This window comes from Apaloderma vittatum, unplaced genomic scaffold (genome assembly GCF_000703405.1).
Source record: "Apaloderma vittatum isolate BGI_N311 unplaced genomic scaffold, ASM70340v1 scaffold2567, whole genome shotgun sequence".
Classification (NCBI taxonomy): domain Eukaryota; kingdom Metazoa; phylum Chordata; class Aves; order Trogoniformes; family Trogonidae; genus Apaloderma; species Apaloderma vittatum.
In genome coordinates, this window is record NW_009724385.1 from 107,904 (window position 1) to 118,583 (window position 10,680).

General features: G+C 39.7%; 1 protein-coding gene across 1 annotated transcript in view; it reads left to right on the forward strand.

The window, feature by feature from the left end:
• PPARGC1A (peroxisome proliferator-activated receptor gamma, coactivator 1 alpha) overlaps positions 1-9,781 on the forward strand; it is a 50,784-nt gene extending 41,003 nt beyond the window's left edge. The window contains exons 7-10 of the mRNA XM_009872457.1: positions 91-164; positions 7,908-8,820; positions 9,384-9,488; positions 9,625-9,781. Coding sequence (XP_009870759.1) covers positions 91-164; positions 7,908-8,820; positions 9,384-9,488; positions 9,625-9,781 — 1,249 coding nt within the window. The remainder of the gene's footprint in view (positions 1-90; positions 165-7,907; positions 8,821-9,383; positions 9,489-9,624) is intronic.
• Positions 9,782-10,680: the final 899 nt, after the last annotated feature.

A 10,680-nucleotide genomic window follows, 5' to 3' on the forward strand; every position in this document is an offset into this window, starting at 1 on the left:
AAACATTTATAAAAGGGAGGGGGATTCAATAGATTTTGGCTACAGCAACTCCATTTCAGCTTGTTTTTATAAATGTGCCCTGTCTTCCAGTGATCCCAAGGGTTCCCCATTTGAGAACAAGACTATTGAACAAAGCTTAAGTGTGGAACTCTCTGGAACTGCAGGTGAGAAATGGGGAGTGCTGGCTCTTCCTTTAAGCATGGTTTGTGTGCGTGTGTGTTCATTTTAATGTATCACGTGTACAGCGAGATCTCACAAAGGTCTCCAGTAGATTAACTTCAGTGCAGTTTAGCATTGACTTTTTTTCAACTTACCTGAGAAGGAATGCGTGTGTAAATATGGCTCCAACCCTGCACAAGAGAGCATAATTTCTGGGAAGATATGAATGAAACCATTTATCTGTTATACTTGCCTATTTCCCCATAGATTTGTGTACTGCTGAGCACCATCTTTCAAAAACAAACCCCACAGCATAGTGTAATAGATGTTACAGATGGAAAAGTTATGCCATCCAGTCTGTCTCCAGGCCGGTCGAGGGGCTGTACGTGACTGCATGTTTCAGTGCTTTGTCAATTTTAGATTAATATGTCACCAATAACAGCTTTCTCCTCTACCACTGAAAAACTGTTCCATAGCTTAGAGGTAATTTTTTAAATTGGTATTCATTTTGTATTCTTGCTTTCTCTTTATTTCTTCTCTTAGCACGCTTCACACAACCTCCCTTTATCTTCGTCCTCCTTCCAGATTCCTGCCATTTGTTCCTTTTGAAGATTTGTAGATTATTTTTTTTTACCATGTGCTGGCCTAGTTCATGCATCGCCCATTGCACTCGTTTAGCTCATCTGCTCTTCATTCTGCTAAAGTCAACTTCTTCAGGCTCAGTTCTATTGTATTGCTTTCCCCTGAACTTTGTTTTGCCTCTGTTTTCCTGAAGCACATGTTGAGCTTCACCTGAGCCATTGCCAAACCTGTTTTCTTTCTCAGTTGTGTTATATTGAAAAATAAGAAATGTAATTTGGCATATGTTTCAGGATAACAGTGGATTGTAAGTTGAGTGATCTCTAGCATTTTGGGGGACATGGCGAAATAAGTCTTCAAGTACTGTAAATCACCCTGGTGCCCCTGAATTCAGTCGCAGCTTTACACACGAGCAGGCCCAAGCACTATGTGTACTTTGGGCTTTCACCTCTCTACAGCCATCGTTTCACTTTTTCAGAAACTTCTGCATTAGTTCAGCATTAAAACATTCATGCTCTGCTCTACCACGTCCTGAAAACCTGCAGTCTTAATCATTCCTCTCACGACAAAAGGAAGCAGCCTTCCAGTGCACCTTCTTTTTGCGAAACCCACGCAATTGTGGCAAAATTCACTCTGCAGCAGGGTAGCCCTGTTCAGTGCCAGTAGGCCTGAAGCATGGAGAAGACTCTTTTATCGTTACTGGAGAGCAAATCGGCACGAGGTTGCCCATTTGTAAGCACGCTGGTAAGCCAGTGCTTAGTGCTGCCAACCGAAAGGGGCAGATGAGGTGACTACAGCAGAGTGGTACAAGCAGCCGTTGAAATCGCTGAAGGGAGCAGTGTTTTCTCCCAGCCAGAAAGTCAGCAGCCTGCTCTTCCCATCAGCTGACTAGACACAAATTGGGAATCAGTCTGACCCCTGGATAGTCCTCTAGTATTGCCTCCATAATGGTAACAAGAGTGGTCTTGGTATTACCAAATTCATTCCGCTCCGTCAGCTGTGCACAGAGGAGGAAACAAAACAGCCCTGTCGTTCTCTTAGATGAGATAACCAGGAGAATTAGTGCATTAAAACAAAATAAACTGGAAGCTGTGAAACAGCACAACTGGATGAATATGTGAACAGGAGTGTTGTACTATGAAAACATGATTTTTTTTTTTCCCCTCTGGAAGTGAATAGATTCCATCTAGAAAATAAACTGATAATAGTAAGGAAGAATAAGAGTTAGTGGAGCATGTGTGGCCAAGGGAGTTGTGACAATGTTCCCAGGCAGTGTACGTGATGGTGGCTCTTGGACTTCATGTTGCAGTTGCTCTAGTCTCCGCAGTGCCTGGTGAGGAGGTTTCAGGAGACTGTGTTTCATCGCTAGGTAGCTGAATTATTCTCTGCCTTCACATACACAAAGATTTTATTTCTATATTCATTTATGTATATAAATCTATAAAAAGATGAGTGGTGGTGCACATCTTATTTTTTAACTCATTTGTATTGCAGTAGTGTCTTGTGTTAAAAGTCTGCTTGTGCTGGAAGCAGACAAGTACATAACAGAAATAACCTCAAGTACTGAAAGAACTTACAGCTTATGTGAGTAAATCATGAAAGAATTGGGATCCACTTAGGTGAAAAAAAACCTCAACCAAAAAAAAGGAAAAATAATAGCACTAGTAATTGATAATACCTTGGAGTTCTGTAGTGAGACCCTGGCAACTCCAAATTATATCCCAATAACCGCATTGCTCATTGTCCTTATATAGGGCAGTGTGCACTGTACAAGCACTATTTATTATAATTTAAAGAGGAGTTGCCTTGATCTCACTGCCGAATTGAAAAGACCATTAGCAGTGCTGCTCGCACTACCGAAGCACAAAGTATTTCAATATAAATAGCAGTTCCCTTGATCTCTCTGCTGAAAACAACATTGGTTCCCTCACTGATGAATTAACTAGAGTAGAAAAATAAATAAAAGCATTTCCCGCATGAGCCATCAATCTTCGTCACGTGCGTGTTTTGGATTCACGTCTCCAAAGTCAAACTGAAACAGTTCTCTTGCTGGTGCTATATCTTGCTTTACAATGGATTTGTTAGTAGTAGTGAATGTAACTTTGTCCTCCCTAAAACTGTCAAAATATTGATTTGCCAAATTGCAAGGAAGAAATATTTTGTTAAAGTGTTTTCAAGCCGTGCATAAGAATTCTTTGAATTTACTTTAAATAAGTGGCCTGTCGTAGAGAGAGGACATCACTGCTGTCTAAGGTCCCAGCTCCTGCACCTGATTTCTAGTGCTATTCTAAGGAAAATAGACCAGAATATCATGATATGGAGGAAGTCATAGGTGATGATAATGTTGTGGATCAAATGTCTGAGTAAGGCAAATCTCATTGTGAGTGAAACTCCCAAGAGGTCCTTCTCCTTTTGCTTTCACAGCTAGCTGCATTGCCAATGCCTTGCTAAGAGGCTTCTGTAGTGTCTTCCAGGACTGTGGGACATTTCTGTGTCACTGGAAGACCTCTTTCCTCTGTTACCAGTCAGGTTGAGGGGGCACCTGCAGGCACAGTGGCTGTGTTTCTCTTGGTGATCAAGGGCTCCTCAATGATTGTCTTAGACTTTTTGCGGAACTTCTAGATGCCAGAAGTTAGATGGCGTGGCTCCTAAATTTTTGAAATTCAGCTCTCTGTTCTCTCAGTGTCTTTTAAAACTTTCACTCCTAAATACTCAAAGCTGTCATGTAAGTGCATGAAGTGAATTTATAATTTAAGGCTCAATCAGTAACTAGAAGGCTATTTTTACCCTCTTGTCTACAACAGACTTGGTGAAAAGTCTCTCACTTGCACACAGATCCCTGTAATTTACCTGAGCGTAGCGCTCCTCGCTGGGCTTTCTTGCTGCAAAATTTGGTTTCTCTAATGACAGAAAAAGCTCTATGAACAGAAGCAGATTGAACAGTGCTTTGGAATTCATGAGCATCCTTGAGGATACTTAGACCCTGCTGTTTGCCCACCCCTAGATCTGCGTTACCTCTTAGTTGTCAGAACAAATACTTAAAATCTATTGTATAAGAACTTGTTTGACCTCAGAATGATTTCTGATAAAATGAGATGTGAGTGCAGAGAGTTGTCCAGAGGGAATGAAATCTAGTAAATTATTTTATATTTTCAGGCGTCTGTTTATTCTCTGCAGCACTGGCAACAAGATTAAACTGAATACACAGCAAACATGTAGGTTTTTATTATATGATGGGTATTTAATTTTATTGTATTTTACGGGCTTCTGCAATCTCCTGTCACACAAAAGATCTTCTAATTCTTCTACTGAATTGAGCTGTTACCTTGTGTTCAGTTATTTAAATGGCCTTAAATAGTTTTCCTTGATGATCCATTTTCAAACTTAAAAGGTGTAAAAGAATTTCTTTTCAGTTCCTCTCAAAAGCCCAGTGCACATGTAGAAAGGTTCCAGGGCTGCACTCCCCAAAAGACACTAATTCTCAGCCCCCTCAAAGCCCAAGAAATGTCATGAAGCATTTCAATGCCAACAGTTGCAGTAGCATTTTAGAAAGATCACTTACTACGTAAAACAGCGTTGCAAATCAGTCCTAAAAAGTTAAGATGTCACGTTTCATGCAAAGTTGCTCCTCTGATTTCTGCTTGTCAACTTATCTGAACTCTGGGAGTTACTAAGGGTGGTTTTTTTAGTGGCATTTTGGAACGTATCAAAAGTAGCTTCAGTCTCCCAGAGACTTACTTGAAAGAAGTTTCTCGGCAGAAGTGGCAGAGTTGGCACACATGCGAACACCTCGTATTGCACAGACACGAAAAGAACGATGCTACTTTGGCAGCAGTGCTGGCAGCTTGCTATACACTTACTTTCAAGCACAAGATCACCAAGTGAGTTCATAGTACATAGACAGAGCAAGGCAAAGTGCAAACGTACCATTTACCGAAGCTATTCAATTAAAGAAAAGTCCCTACAAAGAAAATGGGTTTATAGCATGTCATGAAAAAATACTTGCCTTTTACTTTAAAAAGAAAAAAGACTGTTTAAGGAGGATGATTGTGGAGTATGTACCACTTCTAACAGATTTGCTGTGCAGAAGTACATAAGTGTGAGTGATGTAGAGGTACTTGTTTATTATAGAGCACATTTCAATGCAGTAATCATAAATATTGCTAAGGTTGTGCTCTGTTGAAATATGACCTACATACTCTTGATTGTTTGTGTTACGTGATTTGTCTGACACCCATTACATTCTGGGTAATGGCAGCCATTTGTTGCTGTGCACAGCAGGCTCTTTTGACAAAAGAAAATAGGCAGCAATAAAAAAGCTATAGTCTGAATTACATTCTGCACAGCGCTGCACTGCTGAGAGTTTGTGCAAGTGTGTTAACAATGCTCTGAACTGCCTCTTGTCAGCCTTCAGCCCGTAATGGCCATCTGTCCTTCCATAAATCTGTCAAAACCTGCTAAGTTCAAGAGAGAGCACAGAATATACCTTGTACTGTCAATGCTAAAATGTACACATTGGCAGAGAAATCGGCACGTGTGAAATAATCCAATGGTTATAGAATATTGTGACGCCGTTGATGTGGGATCAAGGCCCTCGATGAAGAAGACCAGGGATTAGTGTGAAGATGAGCAAGTGTGCAGCCAACTGGTTTTCTCAAAGTTCATGGTTTGGAAATTGGTCACGGGACACGCTGAAGGTGGACTCTGTAGTGGTGACATGAATTCAAAACTTCACACCTTCCTCCATCCCCCAGTGGAGATTCGGTCAAAACAGCTTTTATCTGTTGCTACTTGCCTGTGCACTTCCTGCTTCTCCTGAAAACCAGGAAAAAAGCCAAAATGCCACGAGGAAGCCCTTTCTTAGGCTGTCCCCAGCACAGTTCTGCCAGCAAGAGAAGTGCCAGTAAATTTAGAATCATAGAATTCTAAATTAGCTCAGTCTGTACTTTTGCAAGAGTTTTTTTGGTAGGGTTTTTTTTTTTCCCTTTCTCTAAAGATTGTTGGACTGCTTGTCAGGCTTCTGGAAATCGTGCTCTGTTTAGCTTGCTTCCTGCTGGGGCTAGCTTTAAAGAAGTGAAAATGGAAACAATATTTTATTTTGAATATTGGATTATCTCTGGGGTTTCTTTGCCTGAAATTCTTAAATATGCATGTTCATTTTAGAGTGGTTGTATTTCTGCTTCATTATTTCTTTAAAACTACATGCAAAAAATCAGTAACTAAGCCCAGAACTTCTCATGGGCTGTATAATTTCATGAGTAAAAGTCACATTTTTAAATTTTTTATTTACAAAGCAGTCTTTGCTTACTCAAGTCTTTGTTGAATCCAAGGCTGAAGTCTTAACCCGGAAATTATTACTGCAGAATTTTGAAGAGTTCACTTGGTTAGCCAAGTTCACTTGGTTAAAAATACATGTTAGTAAGAAGGTGGATGAGGTGTGAAATACATGCTGCTGACTCAAGTGAATTTTTTGAGAAGGAAGAAAACATTGAGGGCACAAAGGAAATAGTTTATCAGTGCTGACTTTGCACAATTTTTTTTCACTACTAAATCCAAATTTGGGGTAACCAGATTCACGAGTGTCATTATCATTGCCACAATTCCCTGATTTTGTGGCATTAGGCAAAGTCTTCACATAGACGCGGCTATCTCGTAACCGTTTTTCCCAAACGCTCAGACAAAATCAAGCTTCTCTCTCACATCAAGTATTCATGCCTTCTTTTTTTCTTGAACAAATTCATTGCAGCTAATGCAATGGGACTCCCATTCTCCATTTGTGCTCCTTAGGGAGCACTATGCATTGATGGACACTTTTCCTTCTTTACAGCAAAACACTATAAAACATGTTCCATTTGCATTGATCTGTTGAGCTCTGTTGCATGGTTAAAAATACAAAACAAAACTCTATAGCCATGTTTGAAATACACATTTCCTGTAAGTGTGTCTGCCCCCTTTTTTCGTTCTTGTTAAGGAAGTAATGGAAAGCTCATCGATTGGGCTTGAAGAAGAAATTCTGGGCAGCATCAGCCTCTGGGGCACTTAAGGATGGTCTGGATTATCTAGGAGAACTCCCTAATCTTGGTCTAATTTGTTTAATTATAAACATATTTGCTTCTAAATAACATCAATTTGACAGAAGCAAATTTTTCAAACATGACATATTAAGTACCTTCCTGAAGAGTAATTATTTCCTGCACAGTGGCTGCAGTTTGCTATTGCTCTGCCCTGGTGTCCTGGGTTATCCTTTTGTAAAGTCTGAACAAATTCCATGATTTCTACAGAAAATATTGACAGTTATATTCTGCATATATAAAAATAATTGGAAGATGCTTCTTAAGTTGCCAGGCTTTACTGGAATGGGCTGTAGCCCTTCCTGCCTCACCATAGTGATATAATCTATTACAGTTAGGTGAACAGTCCTGGTGATTAGTGGTATGTTTAGTCTTCAAATACTTCTCTGTTTCCTTTCGACTCCCTACTTCATGATTCTCACTAACATCTAGTTCTAAATGCAATAGTTTATTACAGTTGTAGTTGTTCACTTCGGTTTCAGTTGCAGAACAACATTTCAGGCAAAATGTATTAGTTATGCTTACAAGCGTGTATTATACCTACATTAGTGATGGTTTACTAGGTTAATGAACTACGGAGACAAAGAGTCATTTGCAGTCACGTTGTAAAGTTGCTGTGCTTCCTTGCATTCAGGTTCTGTGTCCCATCAAGGTTTTTTTGGTAGCACTCATCTATTTTTTTTCAGAATTGCTTTTATTCGGGTTTTTGTCTGCTGATTTTGTTAGGTTTTTGACAATGCCATTCTTTTGACTTTGGATTTTTATATAAAAATCTTTTTGATTTTGAATGAAAAAATCTTTTGGATTTTCTCTCTTGATCTTTTCTGTCAAAATCTACAGAGAGAGAGGTAGACGTCGTGGAGGAAGGGGCAGAAATGATGCTAAAGATTATTGGTGATGCGTTAGTACTGTTGCTGTTGTTGTTACCAGACCTTTGGCATCACGCACCCTAGATAATCTTATTCCCAGTATTAGTAGTATTAAAGTGACATAGAATGGGTCTTACTTCGTATCTGTTTTAAAGAAGCACATGAGCCGCCTTTGTAAATGTGCAGTGTGTACTTAAAAATACTCTGTTCCTGCTTTTTTCTCCCTTAGGCCTAACTCCACCTACGACCCCTCCTCATAAAGCCAACCAGGATAATCCTTTTAGGACTTCACCTAAGCCGAAGTCATCATGCAAGACTGTTGTACCACCTTCAAAAAAGCCCCGCTATAGTGAGTCTTCCGGTTCTCAAGGAAATAACCCGATCAAGAAGGGTGCAGAACAGTCTGAGCTGTACGCACAGCTTAGCAAGACTACAGTACTGTCCAGTGGACATGAGGAGAGAAAGACAAAACGGCCCAGTTTGCGGCTGTTTGGTGACCATGACTACTGTCAATCTGTGAATTCTAAATCAGAAATACACATTAAAATATCCCAGGAACTTCAGGACTCCAGACAACTAGAATTTAAGGATTCTTCACCTGGGTGGCAGTGTCAGATTTGTTCTTCTTTAGAACAAGACCAGTATTTCAAGAAAGAGACTTTACAGACAAGTAAGGAGGGATCCCACGGTAATAACAGAAAACAGCTCCAAGACCAGGAAATTCGGGCTGAACTGAATAAGCATTTTGGTCACCCCAGCCAAGCTGTTTTTGACGAAGAAGCAGATAAGACCAGAGAACTAAGGGACAGTGAATACAGTAATGAACAATTCTCCAAACTACCTATGTTTATAAATTCAGGACTAGCAATGGATGGTCTCTTTGATGACAGTGAAGATGAAAGTGATAAACTATGCTACCCTTGGGATGGGACACAAGCCTATTCATTATTTGATGTATCGCCTTCTTGCTCTTCTTTTAACTCTCCATGCAGAGATTCAGTGTCTCCACCCAAATCCTTATTTTCTCAAAGATCCCAAAGGACACGCTCTAGATCAAGGTCCTTTCCTCAATGCAGGTCTTGTTCCCGTGCTCCATATTCCCGATCGAGATCAAGGTCGCCCTGTAGTAGATCCTCTTCAAGGTATGGTACAGTGAATTCATGTATCATCATCATAGTTCATAAGAAAGAAAATAGCAAAAACATAAAGCAACTTAAAGGAAAGAAAGAAAAAACCCAAGAAATAACTTAATCTAGTGCAACTTGTACTGTAGCTCCTGAGCTGATTAACTCTGAAGGTTACAGGGTTGCTACAGAAACACTTGCTGCCATTATCCTTTAAATTTGCCAAGTTTACACTTTCTGAGTGGAGCCAGTCAGGTCAGCAGCAGAGCAATTGGTGAGAGATGTGCACAGCTAACCTTTCCCATTATCTGCGAGCTGCCCGTTGCCAATCTAGCTGCAGTCCCTATCAGATGAAGTTGACAGTGGCTGACTTTCTGCTCTGTTTTAGACTCAATAAGGAACGTTACAGAAGGGTGCGGGGGGAAAGCACTTGAGGCCCCTTGGTTGACTAGGAGATCACAAACTGTCACTGGAAAATCTCGCTGCTAGCGTAGAAGAAATTTTAAGTTCGGGGAAGAGGTGGAAAACAGTGTCAATCGAGTCAAACTGAATGACAGAGGTGAATGTGTTTCTTCCTGCAGATCTTGTTGCTATTATGAGTCCAGTCACTGTAGACACCGAACACACAGAAGTTCTCCCTCACGTGCAAGATCGCGATCCAGATCACCGTACAGTCGCAGACCCAGGTAGGGCATTTTGCTGGCGTTTGGTTTGCTTTGCAGCTGGTTCTCAAGAGATAATGAAGCATTCCAGAAATTGTATTATTAATTTTACATTCACAAATGCAGGTGCTTGATTTAATAACTAAGTTATGTTTCCTAGATATGACAGCTATGAGGAATATCAGCATGAAAGGCTGAAGAGGGAAGAATACCGCAAAGAGTATGAAAAACGGGAATCTGAAAGGGCCAAACAAAGGGAGAGACAGAGGCAGAAAGCAATTGTAAGCACTGTGAAGATAACTTTCATTGTGAAATAGATTTCTGTTTCTTTTCATAGATTTATAAAGCTTGAACTCGGACTTTATTTTCTTTCTTTTTATAAAAGAAAAAAGCTAAATACAAAAATCTGCTTACGTTTATTTCTTAGTATTTTGAATTGTAGGCAAATATGTGTTTTCACAACAATTTGTGTTTTGATATTACAATATATTTTTTAAGGTTCTATAAATTGCTACTCTCCAAATTTTTCACAGTCAACAGATACAAAGGGCTTACTAGAAAAATATTTCATCCTAGAAAACAGACAATTAAAAGTGAACCAGTCTATTTCTTATACAGATATCTCAGTGAACTTGCATTTTGTACCCACCAGAGTACCAGTAATCAATGTCTATTTTCTGGTTTTATACTGAAGCGATATAAGGAGTCAGCTTAAATACCGATCTCTGGACTTTCATAGTAGCTGTAATTGTCTATACAGAAGGTGCAAGTAACAGAATTCAAAACTGAGATCCAAAGGCTTGAGTTTGATTTTTGTTTCCTGTCTATGACTTGGTTGATTTTTAAGTTATTTTTAGCAAAGTAAATAGTCTGAAGACATGATGCAATTTAAAAATGTCACTTAACACTGGCCCTTTCATAATGAATATGTTTTATTTAATTATTTCTACTCATCAATGTTCTATGTTAAAAAACTGAAATACCTGAGGCAAAGGAAATACCCATGTGGGGACGAGCAACTCTCTTGGCTGTTTTAGCAGTAGGACAGAGGAATGGCTATTAAATGGACAGCTGGGTTTTTCCATTTTTTAGTTCCCCATTGGCAACTGTGTGATGGTTTTGATAAATTAAATGGGGAGCTGCTGTAAATCAGGGCTCCTCTTGTAGTTCCTCAGCCCATTTGGTGGCTCACCTTAACATTTTCTGCTTGGTTTTC